Genomic DNA, 19,038 nt, shown 5'->3' with positions numbered 1-19,038 from the left:
CTTAGCAAGTTATTGTTCTATTGCTATATTTCGTCAACACAAGTTTAGGGTATATGTATACACACACACACACACACAGTACTGACACATCCCTCATGACAGATACAGCGAGCCTTTCTAACATTAGACCAGCCCTTTAACGCCTGGGTTGTCAATCAATGCCCACAATTGCTTCGCCCCCCTTATATAGGCGCTGGAATGATGAAACGTTAAACCAGCGCTATCAGTCAGGGAGTGTGTGCTGTGAGGCGGGCTCAAGCACGCCCTATATTCAGAGGGGGCGCAAGAGCCCGCAGAGGGCTGGACCGTCCAGGTCCGGGGTCACACATGAGAGGGAAAGAGCACCTGTGAGCCCTGTCCCCGAAAATGAGCCAGTAGCCAAGGGCTCGATGACTGCTACGTTCATCACACCCCGCAGCAAAGGCAGGCGACCCCCCTCACCTGGAGAATGGATGGGGCACTGCTAATGCCGTCAGGCAAGCCCATGGCCTGGTCCTTTTGGAGGGTCTAGATGCAGTCGGTACAGTGGGAGCTCTCTCCTGCCCCTGTACCCACCGCTCTCTTCTCTCTAGATGCAGGCAGTTCAATGGCCCCTCTCCTTTCCCCTTTACTCACAGACCACTCTCTAGATGCAGGCAGTATCACAAACCTCTCTCCTCTCTCTAGATGCAGGCAGTACCACAAACCTCTCTCCTCTCTCTAGATGCAGGCAGTATCACAAACCTCTCTCCTCTCTCTAGATGCAGGCAGTATCACAAACCTCTCTCCTCTCTCTAGATGCAGGCAGTACCACAAACCTCTCTCCTCTCTCTCTAGATTCAGGCAGTACCACAAACCTCTCTCCTCTCTCTCTAGATGCAGGCAGTATCACAAACCTCTCTCCTCTCTCTAGATGCAGGCAGTATCACAAACCTCTCTCCTCTCTCTCTAGATGCAGGCAGTATCACAAACCTCTCTCCTCTCTCTAGATGCAGGCAGTATCACAAACCTCTCTCCTCTCTCTCTAGATTCAGGCAGTACCACAAACCTCTCTCCTCTCTCTCTAGATGCAGGCAGTATCACAAACCTCTCTCCTCTCTCTAGATGCAGGCAGTATCACAAACCTCTCTCCTCTCTCTAGATGCAGGCAGTACCACACACCTCTCTCCTCTCTCTCTAGATGCAGGCAGTACCACACACCTCTCTCCTCTCTCTCTAGATGCAGGCAGTACCACACACCTCTCTCCTCTCTCTCTAGATGCAGGCAGTACCACAAACCTCTCTCCACTCTCTCTAAATGCAGGCAGTACCACAAACCTCTCTCCTCTCTCTCTAGATGCAGGCAGTATCACAAACCTCTCTCCTCTCTCTAGATGCAGGCAGTATCACAAACCTCTCTCCTCTCTCTAGATGCAGGCAGTATCACAAACCTCTCTCCTCTCTCTAGATGCAGGCAGTACCACACACCTCTCTCCTCTCTCTCTAGATGCAGGCAGTACCACACACCTCTCTCCTCTCTCTCTAGATGCAGGCAGTACCACACACCTCTCTCCTCTCTCTCTAGATGCAGGCAGTACCACACACCTCTCTCCTCTCTCTCTAGATTCAGGCAGTACCACAAACCTCTCTCCTCTCTCTCTAGATGCAGGCAGTATCACAAACCTCTCTCCTCTCTCTAGATGCAGGCAGTATCACAAACCTCTCTCCTCTCTCTAGATGCAGGCAGTATCACAAACCTCTCTCCTCTCTCTAGATGCAGGCAGTACCACACACCTCTCTCCTCTCTCTCTAGATGCAGGCAGTACCACAAACCTCTCTCCACTCTCTCTAAATACGGGCAGTACCACAAACCTCTCTCCTCTCTCTCTAAATACGGGCAGTACCACACACCTCTCTCCTCTCTCTCTAGATGCAGGCAGTACCACACACCTCTCTCCTCTCTCTCTAGATGCAGGCAGTACCACAAACCTCTCTCCTCTCTCTAGATGCAGGCAGTACCACACACCTCTCTCCACTCTCTCTAAATGCAGGCAGTACCACAAACCTCTCTCCTCTCTCTCTAGATGCAGGCAGTACCACAAACCTCTCTCCACTCTCTCTAAATACGGGCAGTACCACAAACCTCTCTCCTCTCTCTCTAGATGCAGGCTGTTCAGTGGCCTGCCTCATGCCCATGTGATCGCAGGGACAGCTCCTCTCTAGATACATGGAATGCAGTGGCCTCTCTCCTGCCCCCTGTAGGCACAGACCTCTCTCCTCTCTCTAGATGCAGGGCAGAACAGTGGCCTCTCTCCTGTCTCTTGAAATCACAGCCCTCTCTCCTCTCTCTAGACGCAGGTACAGTGGCCTCTATCCTGCCTCCTGTACGCACAGACCTCTCTCCTCTCTCTAGATGCAGGGCAGAACAGTGGCCTCTCTCCTGTCTCTTGAAACCACAGCCCTCTCTCCTCTCTCTAGACGCAGGTACAGTGGCCTCTATCCTGCCTCTTGTAACCACAGACCTCTCTCGAGATGCAGGCTGTACACTGGCCTCTCTCCTGCCCCCTGTACACACATACCTCTCTCCTCTCTCTAGATGCAGGCAGTACCACACACCTCTCTCCTCTCTCTCTAGATGCAGGCAGTACCACACACCTCTCTCCTCTCTCTCTAGATGCAGGCAGTACCACACACCTCTCTCCTCTCTCTCTAGATGCAGGCAGTACCACACACCTCTCTCCTCTCTCTCTAGATGCAGGCAGTACCACAAACCTCTCTCCTCTCTCTCTAGATGCAGGCAGTACCACAAACCTCTCTCCACTCTCTCTAAATACGGGCAGTACCACAAACCTCTCTCCTCTCTCTCTAGATGCAGGCTGTTCAGTGGCCTGCCTCATGCCCATGTGATCGCAGGGACAGCTCCTCTCTAGATACATGGAATGCAGTGGCCTCTCTCCTGCCCCCTGTAGGCACAGACCTCTCTCCTCTCTCTAGATGCAGGGCAGAACAGTGGCCTCTCTCCTGTCTCTTGAAATCACAGCCCTCTCTCCTCTCTCTAGACGCAGGTACAGTGGCCTCTATCCTGCCTCCTGTACGCACAGACCTCTCTCCTCTCTTTAGATGCAGGGCAGAACAGTGGCCTCTCTCCAGCCCCTTGTAACCACAGCCCTCTCTCCTCTCTCTAGACGCAGGTACAGTGGCCTCTATCCTGCCTCCTGTACGCACAGACCTCTCTCCTCTCTCTAGATGCAGGGCAGAACAGTGGCCTCTCTCCTGTCTCTTGAAACCACAGCCCTCTCTCCTCTCTCTAGACGCAGGTACAGTGGCCTCTATCCTGCCTCTTGTAACCACAGCCCTCTCTCCTCTCTCTAGACGCAGGTACAGTGGCCTCTATCCTGCCTCCTGTACGCACAGACCTCTCTCCTCTCTTTAGATGCAGGGCAGAACAGTGGCCTCTCTCCAGCCCCTTGTAACCACAGCCCTCTCTCCTCTCTCTAGACGCAGGTACAGTGGCCTCTATCCTGCCTCCTGTACGCACAGACCTCTCTCCTCTCTTTAGATGCAGGGCAGAACAGTGGCCTCTCTCCAGCCCCTTGTAACCACAGCCCTCTCGAGATGCATGCCGGACAGTGGGTTCTCGCCTGGCCACTGTACTCACAGACCCACCCCCTCCCTAGATGCTTGTTGCAGGAGCTGAACCCCGCTAGAGCCTGACATCTCTCTGGGTGTATGCTGCAGCTGAGTGGGGTCTCTCCTGCCCCCACGGCTCCAGGGCTCCCTCTCCTCGGTTGTCGCTCAGCACGGATCTCGCAGTTATCTCAGCCCCTGCCAGGGCAGAGCCCTCGGCCTGCCGCGGGCTCCGACCCTGCCCTGGAGCGCAGCCGCGCTCTCCGCTCACTTTCCCAGACTACACAGGGCCGCCCGCCCGCCCGGTGCCGTCCGTCCGCCCGCAGCCCTCCTCCCACTAATTCCCACTTAACTTCCCCGGGTCTGCCTCCCCCTCTCCTGCCCTCCCACTAGCAGGAAACGTGGACAAGCTCGAGTCACTTGGGGGCGGGAGAGGGACAGGACGTGAAGTCAGCCCTGCGGACTGGTGCTGTACCCAGGAGAGAGGGGAAAAGAATGTGCAATATGTGTGTGTGTGTGTGTGGAGGGGGGGGTGGGGGGGGGAAGCTGTGTGTCTCTCTCTTTTCACGCCACTGGCTCCCGAGACAGTCAGCCGACATGTCTATTTATTCATTACTGTCACTCTGCCCCCTTTCTGTGTATTAATGGGCTTTTCTTGCGCAGTTTAATTATTATCAGAGGTCTACGTTAAAACGTTCTAGACACATTCACGTCTTCCTTTGTATTAAAATTGACACACCTTAATATACAAGATTGCGTATGCGCCTGTGTTTGTCACTTAATGTCACAAATAAATAATGATTTCACGGAGTTAGGGCTAAATGTAAATAAATCGAGCGGCGAGTGCATTCCAGGGATTCTCCCCGTGTGTTCCCTGCGCCCACCACAGCGGGGAGAAATGTTGCTAAAGTTCATTTCCTGGTGAGTTTGGCTGCAGGCTGTGACGTCAGTGAGCCGGCGTCAGCGTGGCTAGGCCGCCTGGCCTGGGAGAGCCGGCATCAAAAGCTCAATTACTGACTGTCACTCTCCGTGCCCTCTCCCGCTCCGAGCTATGGGGCTGCAGGAGGGGGGGGCCTGGGGTCTTGACCCTCCACTCCGAGGCAGCCCCCACCAAGAAGTACAACAGCACAAACCAGATCGAAAAAACAGTAATCAAGCCCACACCAGATCAAAAATACTACCAGCACACCCCACACTTACACTGACAGCCCCTCATACGCTGTAAAACAACACCCCCCGTATTTAGAGCGATGAACACGTCACAAAACAGAAACAGTACACTGCTAAGTCAAAGCCCCCCAGTATCAGGGGTAGAAAGAGCAACTGACCTATTCCGAGCCCACACCGTTCAAAATACCAACAATGCACCCCAGGGGCAGTGTCCCAGCACATCGAAAATAACAACAACAAAAACATATTATGTATGAAGCCACACACCCTGAGCCTCATCTATCACAGCCCAATCCTAGCTGATGCAGACACCGTCCAAAGCAGAAGGAGCACACGCAGCCTCTTCACCAGAATACTATCACACACCTCATACTGTGAGACACAAGCCAGGAGTGTAAAGAGCAGAAAGACACACACCTCATACTGTGAGACACAAGCCAGGAGTGTAACAAGCAGAAAGAGCGCACACCTCATACTGTGAGACACAAGCCAGGAGTGTAACGAGCAGAAAGAGCACACAAAGCCTCCGCCATATCACAACACTATCACACTCCTCATACTGTGAGACACAAGTAAGGAGTGTAACGAGCAGAAAGACACACACCTCATACTGTGAGACACAAGCCAGGAGTGTAACAAGCAGAAAGAGCGCACACCTCATACTGTGAGACACAAGCCAGGAGTGTAACGAGCAGAAAGAGCACACAAAGCCTCCGCCATATCACAACACTATCACACACCTCATACTGTGAGACACAAGCCAGGAGTGTAACGAGCAGAAAGAGCACACACGAAGCCTCCGCCATATCACAACACTATCACACTCCTCATACTGTGAGACACAAGTAAGGAGTGTAACGAGCAGAAAGACACACACCTCATACTGTGAGACACAAGCCAGGAGTGTAACAAGCAGAAAGAGCGCACACCTCATACTGTGAGACACAAGCCAGGAGTGTAACGAGCAGAAAGAGCACACAAAGCCTCCACCATATCACAACACTATCACACTCCTCATACTGGAAGACACAAGCCAGGAGTGTAACAAGCAGAAAGACACACACGAAGCCCCCGCCATATCACAACACTATCACACACCTCATACTGTGAGACACAAGTAAGGAGTGTAACGACAGAAAGAGCACACAAAGCCTCCACCATATCACAACACTATCACACACCTCATACTGTGAGACACAAGTAAGGAGTGTAACGAGCAGAAAGAGCACACACAAAGCCTCCGCCACATCACAACACTATCACACACCTCATACTGAGAGACACAAGCCAGGAGTGTAACAAGCAGAAAGACCCACACGAAGCCTTCACCATATCACAACACTATCACACACCTCATACTGAGAGACACAAGCAAGGAGTGAAACAAGCAGAAAGAGCACACACAAAGCCTCCGCCATATCACAACACTATCACACACCTCATACTGTAAGACACAAGCCAGGAGTGTAACACGCAGAAAGAGCACACAAAGCCTCCGCCATATCACAACACTATCACACACCTCATATTGTGAGACACAAGTAAGGAGTGTAACGAGCAGAAAGAGCACACACAAAGCCTCCGCCATATCACAACACTATCACACACCTCATACTGTAAGACACAAGCCAGGAGTGTAACACGCAGAAAGAGCACACAAAGCCTCCGCCATATCACAACACTATCACACACCTCATACTGTGAGACACAAGTAAGGAGTGTAACGAGCAGAAAGAGCACACAAAGCCTCCACCATATCACAACACTATCACACACCTCATACTGTGAGACACAAGTAAGGAGTGTAACGAGCAGAAAGAGCACACAAAGCCTCCACCATATCACAACACTATCACACTCCTCATACTGTGAGACACAAGCCAGTAGTGTAACAAGCAGAAAGACACACACGAAGCCCCCACCATATCACAACACTATCACACACCTCATACTGTGAGACCCAAGCCAGGAGTGTAACAAGCAGAAAGACACACACGAAGCCTCTGCCATATCAGTACACTATCACACACCTCATACTGAGAGACACAAGCCAGGACTGAAACAAGCCGAAAGAGCACACACAAAGCCACCGCCATATCAGAACACTATCACACACCTCATACTGTAAGACACAAGCCAGGAGTGTAACACGCAGAAAAAGCACACACTAAGCCTCCACCATATCACACACCTCATACTGTGAGATATAAGCCAGGAGTGTAACAAGCAGAAAGAGCACACAAAGCCTCCACCATATCACAACACTATCACACACCCCATACAGTGAGACACAAGCCAGGAGTGTAACAAGGAGAAAGACACACACGAAGCCTCCACCATATCACAACACTATCACACACCTCATACAGTGAGACACAAGCCAGGAGTGTAACAAGGAGAAAGACACACACGAAGCCTCCACCATATCACAACACTATCACACACCCCATACAGTGAGACACAAGCCAGGAGTGTAACAAGGAGAAAGACACACACGAAGCCTCCACCATATCACAACACTATCACACACCTCATACAGTGAGACACAGGCCAGGAGTGTAACAAGGAGAAAGACACACACAAAGCCTCCACCATATCACAACACTATCACACGCCTCATACTGTAAGACACAAGCCAGGAGTGTAACAAGCAGAAAGAGAACACACCTCATACAGTGAGACATAAGCCAGGAGTGTAACAAGCAGAAAGAGCACACAAAGCCTCCACCATATCACAACACTATCACACACCCCATACAGTGAGACACAAGCCAGGAGTGTAACAAGGAGAAAGACACACACGAAGCCTCCACCATATCACAACACTATCACACACCTCATACAGTGAGACACAAGCCAGGAGTGTAACAAGGAGAAAGACACACACGAAGCCTCCACCATATCACAACACTATCACACGCCTCATACTGTAAGACACAAGCCAGGAGTGTAACAAGCAGAAAGAGAACACACCTCATACTGTGAGACACAAGCCAGGAGTGTAACAAGCAGAAAGAGCACACACCTCATACTGTGAGACACAAGCCAGGAGTGTAACAAGCAGAAAGAGCACACACCTCATACTGTGAGACACAAGCCAGGAGTGTAACGAGCAGAAAGACCCACAAGAAGCCTCCACCATATGACAACACTATCACACTTCTCATACTGTAAGACACAAGCCAGGAGTGTAACAAGCAGAAAGAGCACACGCAGCTTCCTCACCATAACAGTATCACACACCTCATACTGTGGGATACAAGCCAGTAGTGTAACAAGCAGAAAGACACACACGAAGCCCCCGCCATATCACAACACTATCACACACCTCATACTGTGAGACCCAAGCCAGGAGTGTAACAAGCAGAAAGACACACACGAAGCCTCTGCCATATCAGAACACTATCACACACCTCATACTGTGAGACACAAGCCAGGACTGAAACAAGCCGAAAGAGCACACACAAAGCCAACGCCATATCAGAACACTATCACACACCTCATACTGTAAGACACAAGCCAGGAGTGTAACACGCAGAAAAAGCACACACTAAGCCTCCACCATATCACAACACTATCACACACCTCATACTGTGAGATATAAGTCAGGAGTGTAACAAGCAGAAAGAGCACACAAAGCCTCCACCATATCACAACACTATCACACACCCCATACAGTGAGACACAAGCCAGTAGTGTAACAAGGAGAAAGACACACACGAAGCCTCCACCATATCACAACACTATCACACACCTCATACAGTGAGACACAAGCCAGGAGTGTAACAAGGAGAAAGACACACACGAAGCCTCCACCATATCACAACACTATCACACACCTCATACTGTGGGACACAAGCCAGGAGTGTAACAAGGAGAAAGACACACACGAAGCCTTCACCATATCACAACACTATCACACATCTCATACTGTGAGACACAAGCCAGGAGAGTAACAAGGAGAAAGACACACACGAAGCCTCCACCATATCACAACACTATCACACACCTCATACTGTAAGACACAAGCCAGGAGTCGCAGAAAAAGCACACACTAAGCCTCCACCATATCAGAACACTATCACACGCCTCATACTGTAAGACACAAGCCAGGAGTGTAACACGCAGAAAAAGCACACACTAAGCCTCCACCATATCAAAACACTATCACACGCCTCATACTGTAAGACACAAGCCAGGAGTGTAACAAGCAGAAAGAGAACACACAGACTCCTCATCTGAACACTGTCACACACCTCATACTTTGAGACACAAGCCAGGAGTGTAACAAGCAGAAAGAACACACACCTCATACTGTGAGACACAAGTCAGGAGTGTAACAAGCAGAAAGAGCACACACCTCATACTGTGAGACACAAGCCAGGAGTGTAACGAGCAGAAAGACCCACAAGAAGCCTCCACCATATCACAACACTATCACACTTCTCATACTGTAAGACACAAGCCAGGAGTGTAACAAGCAGAAAGAGCACACGCAGCTTCCTCACCATAACAGTATCACACACCTCATACTGTGGGACACAAGCCAGTAGTGTAACAGCAGAAAGACACACACAAAGCCTCCACCATATCACAACACTATCACACACCTCATACTGTGAGACCCAAGCCAGGAGTGTAACAAGCAGAAAGACACACACGAAGCCTCTGCCATATCAGAACACTATCACACACCTCATACTGAGAGACACAAGCCAGGAGTGTAACAAGCAGAAAGAGCACACACAAAGCCTCCGCCACATCACAACACTATCACACACCTCATACTGTGAGACACAAGCCAGGACTGAAACAAGCCGAAAGAGCACACAAAGCCTCCACCACATCAGAACACTATCACACTCCTCATACTGGAAGACACAAGCCAGGAGTGTAAGAAGCCGAAAGAGCACACACAAAGCCACCGCCATATCAGAACACTATCACACACCTCATACTGTAAGACACAAGCCAGGAGTGTAACACGCAGAAAAAGCACACACTAAGCCTCCACCATATCAGAACACTATCACACGCCTCAAACTGTAAGACACAAGCCAGGAGTGTAACACGCAGAAAAAGCACACACTAAGCCTCCACCATATCAGAACACTATCACACGCCTCATACTGTAAGACACAAGCCAGGAGTGTAACACGCAGAAAAAGCACACACTAAGCCTCCACCATATCAAAACACTATCACACGCCTCATACTGTAAGACACAAGCCAGGAGTGTAACAAGCAGAAAGAGCACACCCAGCCTCCTCATCTGAACACTATCACACGCCTCATACTGTAAGACACAAGCCAGGAGTGTAGCAAACAGAATGAGAACACACAGCCTCCTCATCTGAACACTGTCACACACCTCATACTGTGAGATACAAGTCAGGAGTGTAACAAGTAGAAAGAGCACACACCTCATACTGTGAGATACAAGCCAGGAGTGTAACGAGCAGAAAGAGCACACACCTCATACTGTGAGACACAAGCCAGGAGTGTAACATGCAGAAAGAGCACACACCTCATACTGTGAGACACAAGTCAGGAGTGTAACGAGCAGAAAGACACACACCTCAGACTGTGAGACACAAGCCAGGAGTGTAACAAGCAGAAAGAGCGCACACCTCATACTGTGAGACACAAGCCAGGAGTGTAACGAGCAGAAAGACCCACACGAAGCCTCCACCATATCACAACACTATCACACACCTCATACTGTGAGACACAAGCCAGGAGTGTAACGAGCAGAAAGACCCACACGAAGCCTCCACCATATCACAACACTATCACACACCTCATACTGTGAGACACAAGCCAGGAGTGTAACGAGCAGAAAGACACACACCTCATACTGTGAGACACAAGCCAGGAGTGTAACAAGCAGAAAGAGCCCACACCTCATACTGTGAGACACAAGCCAGGAGTGTAACAAGCAGAAAGACCCACACGAAGCCTCCACCATATCACAACACTATCACACATCTCATACTGTGAGACACAAGCCAGGAGAGTAACAAGCAGAAAGAGCACATAAAGCCTCCACCATATCACAACACTATCACACACCTCATACAGTGAGAAACAAGCCAGGAGTGTAACAAGGAGAAAGACACACACGAAGCCTCCACCATATCACAACACTATCACACACCTCATACAGTGAGACACAAGCCAGGAGTGTAACAAGGAGAAAGACACACACGAAGCCTCCACCATATCACAACACTATCACACACCTCATACTGTGGGACACAAGCCAGGAGTGTAACGAGCAGAAAGACACACACCTCAGACTGTGAGACACAAGCCAGGAGTGTAACAAGCAGAAAGAGCGCACACCTCATACTGTGAGACACAAGCCAGGAGTGTAACGAGCAGAAAGACACACACGAAGCCTCCACCATTTCACAACACTATCACACACCTCATACAGTGAGACACAAGCCAGGAGTGTAACAAGGAGAAAGACACACACGAAGCCTCCACCATATCACAACACTATCACACACCTCATACTGTGAGACACAAGCCAGGAGTGTAACGAGCAGAAAGACACACACCTCATACTGTGAGACACAAGCCAGGAGTGTAACAAGCAGAAAGAGCCCACACCTCATACTGTGAGACACAAGCCAGGAGTGTAACGAGCAGAAAGACCCACACGAAGCCTCCACCATATCACAACACTATCACACACCTCATACTGTGAGACACAAGCCAGGAGTGTAACGAGCAGAAAGACCCACACGAAGCCTCCACCCTATCACTACACTATCACACTCCTCATACTGTGAGACCATCACTGTCCCGAACACCAGCTCTCTGTGGCTACTAATACTAATATAACGTAGGAGCATTAAAGATCACGTGGTTTTAGTAGCCTTTACAATATTTGTAGAAATGGTACTAAAAACAATGTTTCTTTTTATTTAAGGTCATTTGGTTGTTTCTTATGATGTAATACTCTCGGAAAGCAGCAGTAGGGGCCGGGGAAAGGGATATTGTATCAGTGCATATTGGTTCGACAGACATTGTTAGGCACTGAGAGCGACTGATACATAAATCGACGAATGCCGCAGATGAATAGGTGTGAACTGAAGACGTTATTCTGCATAATTCAGCCAGGCTGCTGGCGTGTGACGGTGACTCGTTTTTTACAGACAGCGTCACGAATTATTTTCCGTTTTCTCTTTTTTATACTTTTTTTAAAAGGACTTTGCCCACGCCATGAGTCTGTGCGTGGTCGTGCCTCCTTGGCAGACAGCCTGGTGCACGGGTCGCCACGGCTCCATGATGCCGGTAAGTTCCACTCTGACATCTTTGGGTGTGGGGTGGTTGTAAAAAGGGTGTGCGCGTTCTGGAGGCTGGTTTGCGCGTTAGTTGGTGATGCGCCACCTGTAAAACGCCTCCATCCCGCGGCCCCCGGTGTGCCCTTGGCATGTTCTTTGGCGTCTAGGTACACAGGTGGGCAGGGATGCCGACAATGCCTGAATGGGAAGGTGTGTTCTAATTACTGTTGTCTGCCCCTCCGTGCCTCTGCTCACAAACAGCGAGAGGCGTAGGGGTGCCGTCTCCGCGGACATTCCTGAGGTTTGTAGGCGCCGGGCCTTGAAATCTGCTCGGGGACGTTTGTGCCCCTTTTGTCTGCCCCGCGTTACAAACAAAAGCAAACAATCAGCGGGCCCCAGCCCTGGACAGGGGCTGCCTAATTAAGGCGTGGTGCTGCGGGGGTTCAAGTCCTCAGATGTTTGGAGTCACCGGGGCCGGCAGCCAATGGCGAGGCGGGCCGGGCGGGCCCCTGATTGGCTGGGCGGGGGCTTCTTAGGGCTGCGCCTCGCTGCCTTGGTTCATGTCTGCTGCTAGGAGTCCAGCTGGCGCCAGCGCACGCACTGCAGCTCCTGCCATTGGGTGTCTATGGGGATAAGAGCTGGGAGGGCAGAGCCAGGAAGCTGACACCCCGTCTGCAGCGCGCACCGCTGGGTACTGACAGGGACCACTGCCGCCCGCCAGCATCAGCCCGACAACCCCTCTGGCCGCCGCCGGGTGTCACCACGAGCTGCAGCCAGGGTCACTCACTCAGGACAGCGGATACCCCTTCTTACAGCCGCCGGCTGGAGCCCGCCCATCCACCGCAGCCACACAGCCCCTCTTCCCACGGTGCGTCCCCTCACGCCCGGGCAGGAGCAGGGCGCACTTGGGCCCGCAGCACTTCTCTCTGTAAGTACACGGCACTCGGACCCTTTCTCTGTAGTCCGTCCTGCGCGGATGCTTGAACTCACAACCGTCGAACCTCTTTAGTTTGAGTCCCTTTTCTTGTCTGTAAATGCAGTTTTCCTTCCGCTTCGGAGAGGGTGGGGGGGGGGGGGCCTTACGACCGAAGCGAATTTAATTTTCTATGTCGTCAAATGCAATACCCCCCTGCCTTCCACGTATGTTGCTATGTACGAAGACTCCGTTCTCTGGAAGTGCCGGGGGTGTCTGTGCTCAGGAAACAACTGCGTTACACCCGTGATCGGATAGGGGTTCGGCGCTATCTATGTCAAGGGTGATCGGATAGGAGGCTCGGCTCTTGTGACATGCTGACTTGTAATTTTTCCTCATGTTCCACTACTGTTCCTATTGTGATGCGCTCTGACACCTTCGGGTAAAGTCCGCGCTATATAAAAACTCATTAAATAAAATAAATAGAAATTGGCGCTATCTATGTATTGGCTGCAGCGCTAGGGGTACGACGCTCTTGCACCCCAAGAAAGGAAAGGGGGCTCGGCGCTACCCTTGTTTGGGGTGCTGCCCGGGGACACCGCGCTGTTGTACCCCATGAACGGACAGGGGGCTCTGCGTTACCCTTGTTTGGGGGTGCTGCCCGGGGGACACCGCGCTCTTGTAGCTCATGAACAGACACTTGTTTGGGGTGCTGCCCGGGGGGCACAGCGCTCTTGTGCCCCGCTAGCCAGGCCGGGCGCTGCTCTGCCCCATGTGACCTGGGAGGGGGCGCTGCGGTGTTTGTGTGCCGGATCGCCGCAGCCCGTTTGTCACTGACAGCCGGGGGAGTATCTTGTTTGCTTTGTCAAAGAGCGCTTTAGAGCTCGCGTGTCCAAATAAATCAGGCGGGCAATGCATCAGGCGAGGGGGCTTCATGTCAGCAATCCGTTTCCAAAGGGGCTCCGTTTCAGAGTCACTGGAGCTTCTTAATACCTCTCTTTAGTTTGGAGATTATTTGAATGCCCTATTCTTGCTATTTCTTTGTGTGTGCGGCGCTGTTTTACAAAATGTTCATAGAAATCCTAGCGTTTCCGGTCTGTGCCTCCATTATTCAAAAATATAAACGTGTGCACACTAGTTTTTTCGTTTATTTTGCAAATATTGTTACTCAGGAAAACTAACCATCCTCCTTTCGTAGTAACTGCCACTTTAAGCAAGTGTATATGTATGTGTGTGTGTGTGTGTATATAAATATGTATATATCGCATAATATTAACCTTTGGTAGTACACTGTCGGCGACAGAGGTGATACCATTAGCAGTTTGAGTCGTGTTAGCGGTGAGCGAGTCCACCTCTGGGGCCCGTGTGTTTGTACAGAAGTGGTACTTTTGATCAGGCGATCCCACTGTCGGTAAAGGTTCAGCGCTTGTGCCGGCGATCACACGGCTGTCTGCAGAATGTCCAGAGTGAGTGAGTACGAAGCTCATTTGTCTCCTTTCCTTGTTGCAGGCGGTGCGAGCAGATTCACACTCCTGGATGGGCCTCGGATATCTGCCCCAGTACTGAGAGAAACACATCTCCCTAGCGCCTGGAAGAACCCTATGCGCTGAAGGGCAGAGCCAGCGCGTCAGAGAGCAGCCGACAGACCGCACCGGGGAGATGATGGAGGTAGCCCCCGACCAGTCCCGCTGGGTGACTCACCATGCCGTGCTGAACGGCCAGCACCCGGACTCCCACCACTTGGGCCACAACTACATGGAGCCGACGCAGTTGCTGCCGCCTGACGAAGTGGACGTGTTTTTTAACCACCTGGACTCGCAGGGCAACCCCTACTACGCCAACTCGGCCCACGCACGGGCCCGCGTCTCCTACAGTCAGGCCCACGGTAAGTGCCTCGACCCAGTCCAGCCTTGGGCCGTCGAAATAAAGCAGTGTGGGGCGAAGGGGGAAAGGGTTTAGCCAAACTGAAAGGTGCCCACACATGATCAACGCTCGCAACACTGGCAGAGAACACCATGGCCGACCCCTCAACTCGGCACCTATCTACAGCCCACGGGGCCTGGTGGAGCGGGTGTATTACAGTCCCTCTCGCTATGGCCTATCACACAGCACAGCTCCTTGTCGGAGACTACAAGGTAGAAGCCCCACTCCCCAACTCAGTGGCACTGGCAGCTAGCTCCTCGAGGGCTAGCTAGGCCCCTGCTGCCGGGTGGATTAGCAGGTCTATCCGGCTTATTACAGCCTCTATCTGGCTATTATTAAAACCCTGTAGCCTTCCCCTTGCCACACTGCCGCTGCCTGGTTCTTTAACCCCCGCAGCCTCGGCCAAAAACCGAGACTGCATGGGCGAGGAACCCGCCTTCCAAACTCCAGGACACACCACCCTATCTCAAATCAAATCTTTATTGTTTCTGACGTAACAGCCCATACGAATTGACAGCGCAACGTTGTCAATACAGTTCACTGACTCGAAGATCACACAGAATAAAACACAGATAATCCATTGAATTCAGCGATTTAAAAAGTTGTAAATAGTGATATGTCCAAGCGGGTGCCTTCATTTTCGTGTTAGAAGCCCTCAGCTAACTAATAAGCCAAACCTATATACTACCCTATAGTGCATGGAAAGGATGGTACAGGGCATTTACGTGCTATTAGTTTTATGATTGATTAGTCCGTGCTTCAGTTAACCCCTCGAGCAGTAACCCTTTTGTTTAACTGAATTGCCAGCAAAGGCGACTTACTCGTTAGAATATTCAGGAAGGACCGCTTGATGTATCTTACAATGTCATCTAGGGAGAGGTTTATTTCGTTCAAACCATTAAGAATAACAACCTTCTCCATTGCACAATACCCCCTCCTGCTTGGTCCAATCACCCCTCCAACCTGTCAGTAACACCCTACTGCCCGGATCAGGAACCCCTCCAGGCTGTCAGTAACACCCTACTTGCCTGGTTCAGTAGCCTAGCCCCGCAAGCCAACCAGTAACATCCTACTGCCTGGTTCGGTAGCCCCACAAGCCAGCCAGTAACACGCTACTGCCCGGATCAGTAACCCCTCCAGCCAGTCAGTAACACACTACTGCCTGTCCGTAACACCTCCAGCCTGTCAGTAACACCTCCAGCCTGTCAGTCACACCTTACTGCCTGGCTCAGTAGCCTGCCCGCTGCCTGGCTCCACAGCCCCTACTGTAAAGAGGCCTTGTGACGTGCCAGTTCCTGCTTTATTTTTCTTTCTACCCAGTGTGCATCACCCGGTGGGTTAAGGCCTGGCTGGAGTGGGTGCTTTCCGTAGCTCCTGATGCGCCTTGCCATCTCGCCATGGCCCTTGCACCAGTGTACCTGTCACTGGCCTTCTCTGGAATCATTTGTCCTCAGTGGAATAAAGGCGCTCCTGGTTCAAACCAATGGTTCCACCTGGAAATGCGCCCACAGGCCCCCTATTGGTTCACTGCATGCACCAGGCCATCCCAGGCCCACACTGCAGTGCTCGACTTCTGGCCTTCCTTTTTTGCCACAATTTTCTCTGCATTTGTTTCTAATGTGCTCTGTTTTCTTATAACCTTTGTCTCTCCGACCCTTTACTCTTATGGAACTTTAAGACAGAAACATTGTCTCAGGACTAGTCCATCTGCAATATTATTGCTGTTTGTGTAATAGGACGTGGCTTAAGCAGAGTCTGCATTTAGGCAAAACACCGACTAAACATATATCATGCGCCCTGTTTCAGAGTAGCAAAAAAGCAACAGATCGTTTGTTTTAAATATATATTTATATGAACATGTTGATTCGTGATCTTGAAACAAATAATGCCATATATGGAAGTGGTCCGACAATCCATTTTCATTTTTATCCTAGCGAATAAATACTCTTATAATATAGATAAAGACACAATATTTTGCCTCATGCTATATTACACAAGGAGAAAAAGTGTAAAGTGAATTTGCCATGTTTTTATTGCGCACCTCAGTTTTTATATTACTGTTGTGATGTTTGCCTTCTGGGCCTCAGCTTGTTGGTTTTGCCCCTGCCCCTGCCCCTTTACTCTTGTAGTATTTTGCCGATTTGTCTTGTTTCCCTTTTCTCGCTCCACTGTAGTTTTTCTTATTCTTACCATTTTCTCTTTCTTTCAACCGCCTGTTTGACCCGCTTGACGTTTCTCTGATCTTTTACTTGCTTTGCCTTTGCTCGTTCCTTTTCCTCCAGTCTGCTCTATTGTCACTCTGCATCGTTTGCTCGTCTTCTCTATTTGCGGCTTTGCTTCTCCTGCCCTTTGTTATTGCCGCTCCCCATCTCTTACTCTACCTCCCTTTGCTATATTGCCCTCTTTATCTTATTCTTTTCTTGTGTATGCCCCTTTGCTCATCTTTCTCTTTGCTCTGTTGTCTCTTACCCTCTTGTGTATGCCCCTTTCTCTGCTATATTGCCCCTCTTTAGCTTAGCGCCTTGAGACCCTTCCGGGTGAGTAGTGCGCTATACAAGTGTTATGATTGATGATTGATTGATTGATATTCTCTTCTTGTGCATGCCCCTTTGCTCATCTTTCCCTTTGCTCTGTTGTCTCTTACCCTCCTGTGTATGCCCCTTTGCTCCTCTTGCATTGAAACTTCTTCCTATTCTCTTTTTTAACTCCAACTTGTTTGTGGCACTTTTCACCTTTACCTCTTTTGCTCTTCTGCCAGTTTCTCTCCTTTCTTTTGCTGCCCTTTGCTCCCACCCCCTTTGTAATTCTTGTCATTGTCGTATTTCACCAGTGCCTGCTTTACTCTCCTGCCCCTTAGCCTCTGGCCCTTTTGCTCCCCATCCACTCCTCTTATATTTTGCTCTTCTCGTCCTCTGATCTAGTTTCACCTTCACTGGTCCCTCTTCCCCCTTGCTCGCATGGGCTCTTGTGCTCCTCCACCCATCCTGCTGTCACCCTTGCCCTTATTGTGCCTCTGATCTTCTTGCTTTCCATCTATCTGTAGTGTAGTTGCCATTTTCATGTCATGTTCTCGTTCCCCTTCAGCTCCTAGCGCCCTTTTCCTTCATGGAGCTTTGGTTCTAGCTCGACTTTTATTTTCTCTGTCCTCTCCCGCCATCCACCCTCTTTGCTATGTTGCCAATGGTCTTTCCTCTCCTCCTTGGCACTTGCCCATCTCCAAGCTCTTGCCACTTGCTGTCCTGTCCTCTACTTTTTGCCCTATGCGCTTATGCCTTTCCCCCTTTCTCTGCGCCTCGGACCTTCTCGTCCGTTTTCTTATTTCCATTTCTACTTCTAGTTTTCAGAGCTCATGAGATTAAATCCATGTTTCGTGCTTTCTTCACAGCTCGTCTGACCGGAAGCCAGATGTGTCGGCCTCACCTCCTCCACAGCCCTGGGATCCCGTGGCTGGACAGCGGGAAGGCCGCTCTCTCCCACCACCATAACCCCTGGACAGTGAGCCCCTTCGCCAAGGGGCCTCTGCACCCCGGTGGAGGGCCGGGCTCCCTGTACGGCGGAGGCGGCGGTGGTTCCGCCTCGGCCCCGGCCTCACACTCCAGCTCGTACCTCTTTGGTTTCCCGCCTACCCCTCCCAAGGACGAGTCTCCAGACCCAAGCTCGGTCAGCGCCTCCTCCCCCTCCGGGGCTCGGCCCGAAGACAAGGAGGCCCTGAAGTACCAGGTTCACCTGTCGGACGGGGGCATGAAGATGGAAAGCGCCAGCCCCTTGCGGAGCAGCCTGGCCTCCATGGGTGCCCAGGCCGGCACCCACCACCCCATCTCAACCTACCCGTCCTACGTGCCTGGCCCCCACGACTACAGCGGCAGCCTCTTCCACCCGGGCAGCTTCCTGGGCGGCCCGGCCTCCAGCTTCACCCCCAAGCAGAGGAGCAAGAGCCGATCCTGTTCAGGTGAGATATTCACACACCTCCTATCCAGTGCCTGGCGCTTTATGATAGCAGGGGGCCACCATTCGTAATCAGTGCCTGGCGCTTTATGATAGCAGGGGGCCACCCATTCGCAATCGCTTTATAGTATCGACAGGCAATGCCACCCAGAGTATTATTTATAGAGCGCTTTATAATAGCAGGGGGCCACCCATCGAAAGAGTATT

General features: G+C 51.1%; 2 protein-coding genes across 21 annotated transcripts in view; one reads left to right on the top strand and one right to left on the bottom strand.

Moving 5' to 3' along the window:
- The window catches only part of LOC144782416 (renalase-like), a 916,893-nt gene that overhangs the window by 348,362 nt on the left and 549,493 nt on the right, over window positions 1–19,038 (bottom strand). The window lies entirely within an intron of this gene.
- Window positions 1–19,038, top strand: part of GATA2 (GATA binding protein 2) — a 64,024-nt gene that overhangs the window by 32,926 nt on the left and 12,060 nt on the right. Inside the window, exons 1-3 of one of the 3 annotated variants that reach the window (XM_078661746.1) lie at window positions 12,611–12,978; window positions 14,473–14,848; window positions 18,272–18,835. In XM_078661746.1, coding sequence (XP_078517872.1) covers window positions 14,623–14,848; window positions 18,272–18,835 — 790 coding nt within the window. In that variant the 5' untranslated portion in view covers window positions 12,611–12,978; window positions 14,473–14,622. Of the gene's footprint in view, window positions 1–12,610; window positions 12,979–14,472; window positions 14,849–18,271; window positions 18,836–19,038 lie in introns of those variants that run through there. The other 2 variants (XM_078661747.1, XM_078661745.1) reach the window with 2 other exon arrangements.

This window comes from Lissotriton helveticus, chromosome 9, assembly GCF_964261635.1.
Source record: "Lissotriton helveticus chromosome 9, aLisHel1.1, whole genome shotgun sequence".
NCBI lineage: Eukaryota > Metazoa > Chordata > Amphibia > Caudata > Salamandridae > Lissotriton > Lissotriton helveticus.
Note: the sequence above shows the minus strand (reverse complement) of the source record. Positions and strands in the feature narration are given on the sequence as shown.